Source organism: Chroicocephalus ridibundus, chromosome 1 (assembly GCF_963924245.1).
Source record: "Chroicocephalus ridibundus chromosome 1, bChrRid1.1, whole genome shotgun sequence".
Taxonomy (NCBI): domain Eukaryota; kingdom Metazoa; phylum Chordata; class Aves; order Charadriiformes; family Laridae; genus Chroicocephalus; species Chroicocephalus ridibundus.
This window is the reverse complement of record NC_086284.1, coordinates 96,610,157-96,625,010: the sequence shown is the minus strand read 5'-3', so window position 1 is coordinate 96,625,010 and position 14,854 is coordinate 96,610,157. Positions and strand designations below refer to the sequence as shown.

The following is a 14,854-nucleotide window of genomic DNA, read 5'->3' as shown; positions in this document are numbered from 1 at the left end:
CAGCTCCCTCAGCACTCTTGGGTGCATCCCATCGGGGCCCATGGACTTGTGAATATCTAATTGACCTAATTGATCCCTCACTCGATCCTCCTCAACCCAGGGGAAGTCGTCTTCTTTCCCCATTACTTTCCCCAAAGCCTGGGACTCCTGAGGGCTGGGCTGAGCAGTAAAGACCGAAGCAAAGAAGGAAAGAAGGACCAGAGCAAAGATACAGCAGATATTCCAATGTTTAGCTACGTAACAGAATGGAAAACCTTTTCAGTGCTCTATACCATAACCTTCTAGTTCCTCTGGTGTTTCCAAGCATACCAAATACATCAATGCAAGATTTAGATGATAAAGTACTGAGTGGTAGCGTATGTAATGCCTCTTGGCATCTTTGGCTATTGCCAACACTGGCAAAGGGCTCTGTTTTCCTTACAACTGCCAAGTAACCAAATTGCTACCAAAAGACAGACCCTGTGAAGGCAATGAGGAGGATTTCTTTCTGGGTTCCTTTTTACCCCTTGGATTACTAAGAAGACAATGCATACACAGTCCTTTGGTTGTGCACTTCTTAGGGGTTAGGGGGATGTGTTTTCCCTCTGAAAGGAAGCTATGATCATTTCAGGCTTACACCTTAATAAAACATACCATATCAGTCACCTTCTGTCCTTTACTTCATATTCATCCTCAGTAGAATGAACCTCGGTCATTCCAGCTTTACTAAGATGCTGTTCTGGGAACTCAGTAGGACCATGTCTGACAGGCAGCGTTTGTTGTAACGTATAGCAAACTGAAAGGTCAAGGAATTTTATTCTAGCAGTTCTTGAAATAGATCAGTTAATGTATTTCCTCTTTCTCCAGTAGCAAGGCATTAACCACAAAGAAACATGTAGTATCCTCTGTATGCATGAGAAATGTGCCTATTAACAAACTGCTAACATTTATTAAACATTTTCCCGTTGGCATTTAGCTTCATTGGTATGTCAGGTTTGCATGGTCAGAATTTCAGGTTTTGTGTATGTACTACAATGACGTTTGTCATTCTTACTGTCTAGAAGACAGTTTTTTGCCAATTGTGTGCAGCGGGAATTGAACTAATATATAGAGAAAAATGTTTTGCCTAGTTTGGTTGGGTTTCCTCTCCTGTCTTCTTCCCCCCAAAAGTTAAGTTCTTGATTTAAAATAAAACAAGTGAAAAATCCCAAATGTGGAATGGTCCCAAAACCAGGAAGCAGCTTGGAGTAGAAGCTGAAATGCCATGGGGTTGATTGAGTTTACCTGGCACCATTTTTTCTTACCTGCTGTTGTAGGTAAAGGCATAAGAAAATCTGGGGGTGTGTTCATTTCTGACACAGGTAGCAGCAAATGTAACCCTGTTCTACAAGTAACACATTATGAATATATAAGAATACAGATGACTTTTAAAAACAAATTACAGTTAGCCTACATTTTGCAGATAAAAGTTCCTCTAAAAAGTAAAAGAAGAATATGAGTATTTCAATTCTATCACATAAATAGTCAAAATTAAAGTGAAATTCAGGGTTCCCATTGCTACTAGATTATCATCATTTTTTTACATAAAAAATAATTTATGTGTTGCACGAATGTGAATATGTAGAAAGAAATTGGGTACTTCAAATTAGCATAACCTCTGTCAGGGTTACTGAAAGTTAGTGCCTGAAGTAACAAGCTGCAATGATGGCAGCTATCAGTTCTGTGGCATGACAGAAGCAAACTCTTGTCTGTTCAGACAGAATTAATGTACTGCTTCAGACTGTCTTGTTCCGTGAATACCGGGTCAGAGAATCTTCATTTTAGTTGATAAACTACTTCCTGAAACCTTCTATTGAAGTAGTTTTGTTCACTGTTTAATTGCACAGCATGTCACTTGTAAGGAACTTGAATGCAAAGGTTGATCGTTTGCAACAGAACTTACTGTTCTACAATAAGTGTATCACACAGGAAAAAGTTTGAAGCTGTGGGGGTCTGTAACCTGTAATGCTGTAGAGGTCACAAAGTAGCGTCTTAAATATGCTTCGGACTTTCATACGGGTTGGGGCTGTAATGTGTGCTGTAGAATTATGCTGGGAAATGAATAACAGTGAGCTTCAGGCACAGTCCTTAACTTTGAAAAATAGGGTTTAAAAGAACAAACTGTCTTTAAACAAAGATAAAGCCCCTGCTGACTGTGACCTTGTTATTCAGTGTGTTTTCCAGTAGGATTTGTTACCTTCAGGGATGTTTCCTTGAGGGCATAGAATCCCACGGAAAGAGGCACCCATGGGAAGGTTGTAAACATTTTGCGTGGAAAAGCAGATGTGAAACAGAACTGGCAGAAGAAAGAATTAAGTGGTTTGTCAATTATCTAATTGACTCTTTAATTTTAGCACTTCTTTGATATTACTGCTTGTGAATATTATTTCATTCAGTAGGTCATGGATTTCTTTCAGACTTGCAGCACAAGAAACCTCTGGGGTAAGTGGAGTACCACAATAGGGAGCTGTGGAAGGTAACAGAGCATCAAGCCTATTTGTTGGTAAATGTTGCTGCGCAAGAGGCAAGACCTCCACACGAGAATCTTTAGATGGTACAAAAACCCAAAAGTGATGAAAAACAGTCCTCTAATATCACTGTATTGCATATGGTTATATTGTTTAGAAAGCGAAAACCAAAAATATACGGACATGTTTTAATGATTACTTTCAGATGTTTCAATTTGGGGATTTAATGTTTGAGGGTGGCAACCCAATATCTATCTGTCTGAATTACAATTGAATCTTCACGAAATGTGTATTTGTGTTGAGAGATCACGGGGTTTTATGCTCTAGCAGTTCAGTGGCTCTTGTTTTAATGAAAGTTTCTCATTTGCATCACAGAAACTTACAGATATTGGATAGATAAAATACTTACTGATTTCACTGTGTGATCTAACTTTGATTATATTCAAGATTAGACCAGGCAGTGTGGCCAAATTTCTGCTAGTTGTCATGTATCTAAATTTTTCAGTGTGACATTGAATGGGGGTTGCGTTTGGACAGTATTCTGACTCCTCTTACAGGAAATGGTTAAAAAGGAATTTCTGCACATCTGAAAAACTAGGCAGAAGAGAAGAGTTTGTTGTTTTGTCTCGCCTGCCTGATAGTGGATTAGGCTTTTGGCTGCCTGCTTTTAAATATCAGAAGAGTTCCCTTTATACAGGCAGAAGACAAAAAGTCTCGACTCCTATGAAGCTGGTCAACTGATACTGACGCGACTTGACATGTTGTGGGTATTCTCTTCATAGCATTTGTGTTCTAGTATGCAAAATCTAAAGTAAAACTTGTCTTTTAAAGAAGCAGTACTATTCTGTTAATTAGCTATAACGTCAGTTTATGTTTGTTATATCAAGTTTTGTTAACGTATCAGTTGTGATTGTTAAGCTTTTCTAGAGCAAGCTCTTAGTTTTGATTTTCTGTGTAGTAAATGCAGAAGGACTCGTGCTGAGGAGTGAGGCTGAGATGCAAAGTATTACAATTACTGTGTCATTTTACAATATTTTTTTTTATTATTAGGAAATGTTGATTCTGTTTATGCTTATTGCTGAGTGAAATTGTTGGAGGCAGCTACTGGGGGGAGGGGACAAAGTTATTTGCTAATCACTTCAAAATAGAGCGTCCCAGCAAAACAAAAGCCCATCATTAGGGGCACATACAGATTTTTGCCCTGCTGAAAGTCTGTTGGTGTTACGTAGAAAAGCATTCTGTTGTGGACAGTGAAGAATGAACCAGTTAACTCTCTTCCACAAGAAACCACTGTCGCTATGGTCCCTGAAGGACTGAGGGTTGCAGGGCTGCCGAAAGACAACAGCATTGTAAACAGGCTGGTTTCCTGTGATTAAAATTGTGCAGCTAACTGCACATAGTAATGTGTTCTGTACCACAGGAGTATGTGAAGCCTGGCTGTAATTGTCGTTAATGTTTACCTTAATCTATGATGTGTGCATACAGGTTTCATTCAGAGTTTTCTGAAACATTTTGTGAAATGTTTGTGTAAAGGTGTATTGGATTCTTATGTCCAAGGGAACAGATATTCTTGCTACTGCGTGTAAATGAAACCTCTAAATTCACATGCTTTCAGAGACAAATTATGGAGCTTTAAATTCCTTCTTCTAAATTGCCTCTGCTATAGCTATTGTTTAAGTACAAAAATACTTGAAAAGTATTGCAAACCAGTCTTTTTTTAGATTGCAAAGAAGGTAGGACTGCTTCACCGGTTCTGGTGCATTAATGCATAGTATACGCTTTGCTCCTCTTACCAGCCTCCGCTATGTTCTGACAGAAAGCTTCTGATCATCTTCTGTAACCAGTAAATACTAATTATTGTTGGAGTTTATGTGTTTTTTGAAATCAGCTTTATAACATAATGCTAAAAAATTATGTCCAGACTTAACACGCAGTTACTAAAATTGCAAATGAGAAATAGAAAATAGTATCCTGGATTCATCCTTCTGTTTATATGAGTACATACCAAACAAGAGACGCTTTTTTTTTAATGTCCAAAAAAAAATTCTGTGAAAGCATTGGTGAAATGGTATATTGAAAAAATCAAAATATAAAGCAAGTACTAAGAGGTACTAATATTTCCTTTGTTTCTGGGTTTAGTTATTATTACTTGACATGTTTTTAAAGATACCTATCTTGATTGTATGGCACTATATTTGCTTTGACTACATAACCAGTTAATGTAGAAATAGTACTTCTGGTACACTCTTGTATGTAATATTATTTTAATTTCTCCTAAAGGTGCATTAGAAATACAGAATGACATGTGAACCTGAGCAAGATAAATGGTTCATGGGGTATTGGTGTGTCTGTATTTATATATGTGAAAACAGTCTTGTCATTTTACTGTCTTCAGTGTGTAATAATTGCATTTGTCGTATGTATTGTAATTTGTGACACTACTTTCCAAAATAATGTAGTGTTATAATGCATTATACCAGAGAGAAGTTGCATGGCCTGGACAAAAGGTTGTTTCTAGATGAGATGTGAAAATGGACACTGAGACAGTTTGGTAACAATACTCATTGTCTCCATTAGGAAATTTTTATGTTGCTAACATGAAATGTCAGTAATCAGTACAGCTGATTTGGTTTTAAGAAGGGATTAAAAATGGTTTTAGGCCAAGACGGTGTTAACTATCATTTCAAGAAGCACAATTAAAACCTAAGAATTTGTGGCCCGTCTATAAAAAGACAAAGAAACCTTGACATGATGAAAGCCAGTCATCTCCTGTTTTAAAAGTAATTCAGAGCACAGAGATTGCAACAACTAGCTGAACACCTACCATGTGTTTTTAAAAAAATATTGTACAGAAATTGACAAGCAACATTTTTCTTTATGTCGTTTGGATTTTCTCATGTGGAAATCTTCTTTAACTTCACATACAAAAATAAATCTTTCACTACTACTATCGGTTCCCTTTAGGATTATTCATAAAACATCAGTTTTATTCATATAATGTTATTTTCCAACAAATTACAAAATAAATTTTTTACACTGAAATTTTAAAGCTTAATCTGTTGTTTATGGACTATGTGACTGGAAGAAACAATTTTAATTATGTAGCCTGGTCCCCTTGTAAGCTGAAAAGTCCATGAACTAACTTGAATTAGAATACGCCATTTCAAAAATGTCTGTTTCTGATTTTTAAAAACTCCCAAGAGAGTAAATCCATTACACCCTTCATTACCTGCAATGTTGATATTTGTGCTCTGAATTTGCCCTGACTACTTCCTTTCACTTGGATCATGTGATAGTTTTGTCATCTGAACTGAATTCCCATATATTACCAAACTTCTGTTGGCTTTAAGCATTTTATAATATGCTAGGGGGAGAGATGGTTGGTATTTTTGGAGTTTTTTTCTGAGCCCTCTCTGCCTCTTGACATCCTTCCTGTATTTTGAATGTGGAACTGAACAGTGGTCTATTGTGGGCGCGCCACAAACACATACAGCAGTCTTGTTCTTAATTGATATTCACATTATGGTATGGCATTTGGCTGTAGTCTTCCCTGGGAGAAACTCATACGTAGCTGACTTTATGCTTTCTGGCTGCCTGAGATTCCCCCTTCCCCCCGCTAAGATAGTTCCTCTTCTTTTAAGTATTACTTGTCTTCTTTTTTCTTAGATGTATGATCTTTTATTTGGGCAGAAAATACGCTTCTCTTTTTCCTTGCATGCAGAGGTTAAAGTGATGGTAACCCAGTTAAATGAAAAAGTGTATTTCTTTTTTTTTCTTAAATCGGCATTCCTTCATGAAACGTCACTGGTTTTAATTAGGAATTTACCATTTAAAAATGCATTTCTGGTTGGAGAGGTTCAAGTTTCTTAGTAGATTTATTGTGGGTTTTGTTTGCTTCTGGCTTTTTAGAGTTAAGGTTGAACAGAATTTTAGAGAAAAACACATTATACTCATGGTAAAAATGTAATGTGGTGTTGGCTGTTTGCATAGTGTTTCCATTAGACGCTGCAATGAGTGCCATCCACTGCCATGAGCTTTGGGCATAGAGTACCCAAGAAGATTCTCTAGACGAGATCTGCTCATGTTAGTGAAGCTGCCAAAAATACATCCTTTCTCTAGTTGAGGCTGTCTTCTACTTCCAGACAGAAACAATGAATGGATCCCGTAGCTTGCATAATATATAGGCTTTAAGCCTTAATGCAAATATGAAGGTTTTTTCTTTTAAGTACTCTGAGCGTCGCTCCTAATGCTTTGGTGTCTTGGAAGCAAATCTCAGTAAGTAGCACTCAGTAAGTAGCCTGGAAGATGAAATTTAAGTGCTGTGACTCAGTACAAAGGCGCGACACAAAAATAAATGCACTCTTGTTTAGTCTGAACTTTGCCTTGATTTTTTCCTAAACATTCTTAGAGGCACTTTCGTACTTTCCTTTTTGCCTCCTTCCTAGTCTCAGAAGATAACTTATCCTCCCTTGATAGCAAGAAAAAATTGTTTCTCTAAACTGCCGGTTGTTTTGGATCACGATAACATAGCAACTTGAGTGAAATCGTCAACTTCAGTGATTTAGCTTTTAAACAATTGCTAGAAATAACTAATAAAAATATTTTCCTGCTAACTTTTTGAATTCCATTACTGCTAAACAGGATGTGTGTGTGACTTTTAGAAAAATACATTCAGTAATATTCTTGTTGGGTATCATGCATTTTCAACAGCTCCTACTGCGCTTTAATCAGTACACAGGGCTTGATGCAGTTTAACAGGTGTATAAATGTGGTACTTGATAATTTGGAGTTGCTGGAGTTTGGGTAGGTTTTGTTTACTTATCTAAGAAAAGGTAAAACCAAATAATTGTGTATGCTACTAAAGTATTTCCTGAACTATAAGCTAGCAGAAAGCTTCTATTTTAAAAACTTCAACAGCGGTCAAGGCTGCTTAAACTGTGTAGTCTAGCAGTGTTTTGGCAGCACAAGGTGAAGTTGTTGGATGTGGAAGAAACTGATTTATCTTGACTTTCCTACTTTCCCCAAGATAGTGGTATAACTGTCCTCCAGCAATGTTTTTTGGAAGTGACATTGTTTCCTCTTTTTGTATTTGTTTGTGTATGGACTTGAAACTGTGAACATGTGCGTTTTGTATTGGATTGTATTTATTGCAATTTACATCTGTTCTAAAACTGAATGGTATTTCATGTGAGAAAGAGAAGAGGGCACTTCTGTAGCTTGACAAGGTTCCCTTTTTCAAAGGCCGTCCTCAGCCGAATGACAGAGCTGTAAGCTTCTCAGAGGAAGCTTCTGAGAACTCCTTGCTGAGCAGCCTAGTTGGGGGGTTCTTATCAACTCATCCTTTACAGTGCTAAGATTTGCTGAAGGTATTAGTGTTCCGTGTGTATTTTGAATATTTGTTTATGGACACTATTTTGAATTTCAGTTGAATTTTGAGTATTTCCAAAGTTGAGAGATTCCACAATTTCCCTGGGCAACTTGTTGCAGTGTTTCACCACCCTCACTGTGATAAAAGTTTCTCCAATACCCTAGAAATAGCTATTTGTATCTTTTTTCTGTCTTATGTTTCAAAGAAGTAGTCTAACATAAATAGGAATTAATTACAGGCATGACCATCTTGATATTGTTTGAAATGTAAGCCAAAAGTTTTTTATTTGAAAACAGTACCTTTTTATTCTTTATTTTTTATCTTTATTCTTTATTACAGTGCCTTTTTATTCTTAAGTATACATTTATTTCTTTAAAACATGCACAATCTTTTAGGTTTGTATGAAAGAGAAGCTGTAATATCTATATCTAATTTTAAATTGAAGATAGAGCTCTCTACTGTTGTGTTTTGCATAGTTGAGGGAGTTTTAAAAGTTTTCTTAAGAAAATAATTAGCCTGGAATGTTTACGATTTCCTATTTAAATACATTGGCATTCTTCTGACCAATAGAAAATCCTGCTAAAATAAGAGTACTCTTTTATTTGTGAGCCCTCTTTCTTGGGAAGTTTTGGTTTTTTTCTTATCCAAAGACTTAGGCTTTTGTAGCTTTCTGTCTTGAAGAGCATTTTCCCATATTCTGAGGTTTATTTAAATTACTGTTCGGAATGTTTGATGATTGATTTATTGCGAAAAGTGAGATATGCAGATCAATTTGATTTTATAGTAGAATGTATAATTTACAGCATTTATTCAAGATTCATAGGATCACTACTAGTAGAAGAATATAGTTTCTGTAAATCTGTGGAAAAAGCATGGGAGGTTTGCAGAATCCCTTAACCTCTTGAACTTTCCCATGTCATCCTATGAACTCTAAATCTATGGCACTGTTCAAATCAGGAAATGTTTAAAAATGAAAAGCCAAAACCCTAAGCTGCTAGATTTTGTATACAAAACATCTGTGGGACTTGCAGTTTAACAATCATCTTAATCATGGTAACATAAGCAGGCTATTGTTAGCACTCATCATTACTTTATATAAAGTAGCATATGATTTCAGTAGTTTGTTTTCTTGTTATTTCAGCTTTATGACAAAATAAACACAAAATCTTCACCACAAATCAGGAATCCTCCAAGTGATGCTGTACAGAGAGCCAAAGAGGTAATGGCTTTAAAATATAGGTTTTACTTGGAAAGTTTGATTGTATTTAAAGCGGAATATTTTTTTTCTTCATTAAGATACTGATATGTATTCTGGCTCATAACCGGAATTATTTCTGGAGTTCTACCGTTGCTTACTTAAGTTACATAACATGTTGCATAAACTTGCAGAATTCCATTATGTCTGTGAGGATTATATATATTACTCAGTTTTATCATTTAACCTTTGCTGCAACAATAGCAGTCTTAAAAGGAATACTTCTCTTATGTAAATGCAATATCTTTCATGTTCAGTTTATATATTACTTAGTCACAAAAAAAGATGTTTCCAGGTATTTTGAAAAAACAAGTTTATCATAGGTAGTTCTAAGAAGAGCAGACCTAGAAATGCAATGAAGGTGGCCCATTAAGATGAAAGATAAACACGCACAGATGTTCTTAATTCTTATAGCTGACAAATAGTATTTTATTTGTCTATTTATTGCAAGTAGTAAAAAAATAAATAGTTATATTTTATATTATCAGTAAAAATAAGTGTAGTTGTTGCGGGTAATGTCATACGAAAACATTTTTTATAGTGCTATTAAAATAGAATTAACAGGAAGACTAAATCATTATGTAGTAACTGCAGTCACATTGGTAGACACCCCAAAGTCCTATTCTGCAAAATTTCCTGGCAGTTAATCCTGGGAGGTGCTTCCAGAAGCAGAATATTACTTAGTCACAATATATTTTTTTGTAGTCCAAGTAGTTGCATGCAGAAAATAAAGGTAAAAGTATCGGGTTGCAGGCAAATGCCTCCTGCCTCCTCCCCCCACTGATAAGCTGAAGTATGGCTTAGATTTTATAACATCTGGAGCTTCGAAGTGGCATAGCAATTGAACCACCTACACTTGATGTCTTTAACAATTTAAGTTGTGGAGAGATGGTTTTCTGAGTATTTTTAATTCTGCTTTTAAACTGATTGTTTTAATAAGTTGAGACCATGTGTGAGAATAGCAATTGGTGATGGTGATGTGTGTCACCTATAAGTCAGCACTTCATTTCTGTCTCCACATATTTAGCTGTTGGAGGAATACTGTCAATTGAAAAAGAGCAACCATTTCCTTCAAATTTCTGCTTTAACCTCTCTCAGAAAGAAAACTGAAACAAGGTATTTTATTCTCCTAGGGGTGAACCACATTATCCTAAGCCCTTTCCTGTCAAAAACGTTGTTTTGTGTAATCATTTGGAGATATTCTGACTGACCAGTGAGGCTTTTTCATTTGTTTGATTAATAGCTTTATTTAAAAGAAAGTTACTATGGACGTTTGTCCTGCTTGTTTTGCAGGTATTGGAAGAAATTTCATGTTACCCAGAGAACAATGATGCAAAGGAGCTAAAGCGTATTTTAACACAACCTCATTTCATGGTAAGCAAATGCTACACTTGTTGAGGGTTTTTTTGGTTGTTTTTTACATATATTCTTTACATTAGAAAACTGAATTTCAGTAAGTTCTCCCTAAAATCTGCAGGTGATAAAACTGCTTACAATACAACATACCTGTTAATAAATGTTTCTAATCTCCTGGTCTGGCAAAGTAGCTTTTATTACTACTACTGTTGGGCCCCACGACTGTACTGAAACCTGTCAGCAGTTTGGAGTAATCTAATTATGGAGCAGCTTCACTGTCCTTTTGGGGCAAGCTGCATTGCACACAGGAAGAAGAATGAATCCTTTCAGATGTTCATAGGTAGAGCTGGGGTTCTCCTTTTTCTTTTTCCCAAGGTGATCTTACAATAAAGGTGTGTGAAGTCATTGCAAAATTAGTGTTTATTTAACATTATTTTACAATAAATCAATAGCTTGTGCAGTCTAGTGAATTTGTGTTGCATATCAACTCCTACTGTGTCTGTTTCACAAACCTGATTTGTGGGCAGTAATTGTCCTAAGTTGAGGGATGTAAATGCTTATAATAACTTGGTTCCGGTTACTGAAACTTGGTTCCAGTCTTTTGAAACTAAAAGGATTTCTGTTGTTCGTGCTGTGGATGAAGTTCCTAAGTTCAGAAATAAAAGTGTTTGCTTAAATCTGCTACACACTATTGTCAGTTTAAACTCATGAATTTGACTTTCCCTAACACAAAGATTATATGCAGGGGGTTTTGTGTAATTTGCTCACCTGAAAGCTGAATTACTGTAAGTCTGAAGGATAAACCTAATTTCCAGGAAAGAGTGAGCTGAAACCAACCTCATATTCAGGTATAAGATGAAAACTGGATAGCTGCATGTCCCAGTGTGTTCTTTTGATGGCCACTGTAGCTTCGGGTGCATTTATTTTAGTATTTTATATCAGACCAGGAGTGTGGTTTTGAAGTGAATCCCCTGATCGTCCCCTTACAATGCTTTGGCTTGTATCACGTGAGAGTCTCAGAGCATGCAAACTAGACTCCTTTCCAATAAAATTAAACTTGAAGACATCCACCAGAAGCTCAGCCAGTGTAATCCAGCAGCTGATGGGCATTTAGTCGACGTGTCAAGACAGAAGCTGGTCAGAAGTAAAAACTCCTGCAATGCGTTCAGTGTGTACATCAGGTCATCACTAACCCAATTGTTTTACTTGTCGATCCGTTCCTAATTCATTGCACTAATTGCTAATGCAGACGTTGGCTTTTTATGTTGCACTCAGAATCACACTGATATGTCATCGCCTGGAGATGATACCTATCCTGAAGTCTGTAACAAATCTGGTTCAGCATTTAACAGGAATACTTGCTTGAAATAGAACATAAAACAAGATGGAATGGTAGTCCGCCATATTGTAAGAACGATTAAAGAAAAAAAAAACAAACAAGGAGAAAACCCAAGAACAATACTTTCTGGTACTCAGCTTCTTTATTTGTAATCTGACAGGTTCATTTGATTTACCTTTTTTTGTGCAATACTGCACAGTATTGCAAAAACAGGCACTGTGGAGAAAGCATTTTTTTAAGTATAAATTATTTTCAGAGTAGGTATCAATAAAAATTATTGTGGCATATAAAAATTTAATGTATCAAATCAAGTGACAGGAAAAGTGAGTTGGACATCATCTTTTGTAGGTATCTCTATTTCCACCTGATATCTTCATAAACTTAAAACCATCTGTCAGAAATGTTTCTTATAAGAAATAAGCCACAATTCCATAACAAGTATTTTTGATGAGGAGTAATTTCAGTAAGTTAGTCTATGGCATCCCAAGATTAATTGCTAGTTGATGGAGTCCCGTCCCTTCTCCCCATGTTTTATCCTCTCCCTTACGATTATTCTGACGTTCATCTGACCCTGCACTTCAGTATCGCGCTGTGCTAAACTAATAGAAAACTTCTCCAACAAAACAATGATCAGTTTAGCAAAAAGAGCTAAGAGCAACTGGAATACTGCCAGAGCCAGAATGAGCAAGGGGACGGAAACATTCAGTCCGCGATGGGGAAGAATGGCACAAACATGTAAAGCAGCAGTTAAATCTGTATATGTTGCAGTGAAACCATACCTTTAGGGTGCAGATACCAAAGAGTCTCCAGATGTCAAAGAGGCAATCCCATCCTCTCAAATCATTCCCACTCCTGCTCCCAGACACACCTTTTATAAGGTATAAAATTATTCTTATGTATGTGGCATTCTGCCAAACTTTCCTTCAGCGCTAAGGCCTTTAAAATAGATATTCTTAGGAAAGGAAGTAATTGTATAAAACAACATTGTCAGCCTACACTCACAGTGTGTTTCCCAGGGATTGTACTGCAATGCTCTGGTTAGGAAGTTGCTGAGCTCTGATACACAGAGACTGAAGCAGTAAGGTGCAATAAGTAGGATCATGTGCATTAACACCTGTATGATAACAGAGTATTTTACTATTATTGATATTATTTAATTGTAAGACAATGGTGTATAGTCTGTCTTGTTTACTTAAACGTAGTGTTAGTGGTTTAGACTATGTATAGACTTTTACAGAACTAAAGCCAATAACCTATGTGTTTATAAGTACTCTAACTAGGACTGAGATCTTCAAGTTCAAAGGTTTTTGTTGTTTTAATTGTGTGCCTTATGGGTACAGGAATAAATTATAAATTTAGTCTGTACGTGCTTAACATTTTGATTGAAAGCAATGTATGTAAATTTTGCATAAAGGTCTTTCAGTAGATAATTATTTTAAGAATTCTTTAAAAGATTGTCAAGTACCTCATTTATTGTGTACAAATTTCAAGGAGCTTTTATTCCATTACACAACTTTGAATATTTTTTCATATGCGCCAGTGTTATCTGTAAAAGATTCTATTATATATGTTTAGTATGTGGCAGCAATTGAAATGTTTGCTGTACTAGGAGACTTTTACTTAATTATATGTTGGAAGTTTTATCCATCATCATGTGCCTTCCTACGCTGTTCTTTCCAGACAATGATCCTGCAATAGAGTAGAAAGCAGTTGTTCTCAGTGGACTTCTTTTCAGCAGGATTAACATGTTCTACAAAGGAAAAAGAGACAGGGAAAAAAATACCTAAATTACCAAAATTAACTTAAATGCATGAAAACAAGTATCTTTAAGTAAAATCGAATAGCAGTCTTTATATTAAATGTTTTTCAATATGAAAATCGAGGTTGCTGTACTTTAATAACTGGTGTTTCTGAATTTGTGTTAATTTTTGTTAACACATTCAAAAGTCATCCAGTATAATTATGAACCTTCAAAAATGTTCAAATTTCCATATTTTAATGTCCTACCAGGTGTATATTATTGCTAAAAATATAGTATAAACCAAGGCAAGTATTTCATGTCAAACAAATGAATTGCATAAGAAATGTAATATTAAAGCGTGGAGAGTATAACAGATACAGGCAGGTGCATGAAGTTGAGTAAGTAGCTTTGAGTAGCTTGAGGTGAAGGAAGCAGAGAACATCACCCTGGTCTGTTAAAGAGTCCTTGCACGCAAAGCCAAGACCACACACACTCTTACAATGGATGGTTTTTGTAACCGCCAGAGCTAAGGCGTGATTGCACATGGATGCTCTTATCTGGGACAATTGCAAACAGTTTTTAGATATTAAAATGAGAATTAAGCTAAATCCCCAAACCTATATGGGAGCATTCACACCAAAGTTTGCACCCAATTAAATAAATCAAATTAAGAATTTATTTAATTAAAGTCCTTTAACTTACATACATGGTCCAGATCGCTCAATATAAAATGTTGCTTCAGTAGTACAGACTAATGCAGAGGTATTGTTGCAAGTTTGAGCTTAGTGGTTGACGAAATGAGATGAAAAACAGAAAATGCAGGTACGGTTTAGTATTTAACTAAAAGTAGTATTTATGTAGAGCTTGAAACACTGGAAAAACAGGAGGGAATGTGGCCAGAGCACTGCTAGTTCAGGGAATTCCGTTCCATCATTATAATGCTGAATTCACAACTATAGTTTGCAAGTGATTTGAGGAAAGGGAACTTAAACTATTTATGAAGTCATATTTTACAACAAGGTACGCTTTAGAAGTGCTAACTTGGGAAGAAATTTAGGATTTCGTAGAGGCCATGAAAATCTCATTTCTACCTTGGATTCCACTTCAGAAATACATCTTGTAGGATGTGGTTTTATCGTTTTTCTCAGTTTAAGTTCTACATAAACATTTTAACTGAAGACTAAGACATTGGCAGAGTCATATTTCTCTGCCAAAACGAATTCTAGAGGGTCAGTCACAAGCCTCACAAGATGGATGGGGTTTGCAAGTTAAGAGCTGAGAGCATTAAAATGAAATTAACAAGATGTTA

At 36.0% G+C, this 14,854-nt stretch overlaps 1 protein-coding gene across 10 annotated transcripts in view; it reads left to right on the top strand.

Annotated features, from left to right (window-relative positions):
* CASK (calcium/calmodulin dependent serine protein kinase) overlaps window positions 1-14,854 on the top strand; it is a 223,654-nt gene that overhangs the window by 167,376 nt on the left and 41,424 nt on the right. For all 10 annotated transcript variants that reach the window (XM_063344196.1, XM_063344181.1, XM_063344162.1 and 7 more), the window contains 2 exons: window positions 8,996-9,073; window positions 10,403-10,483. In XM_063344196.1, coding sequence (XP_063200266.1) covers window positions 10,481-10,483 — 3 coding nt within the window. In that variant the 5' untranslated portion in view covers window positions 8,996-9,073; window positions 10,403-10,480. The remainder of the gene's footprint in view (window positions 1-8,995; window positions 9,074-10,402; window positions 10,484-14,854) is intronic.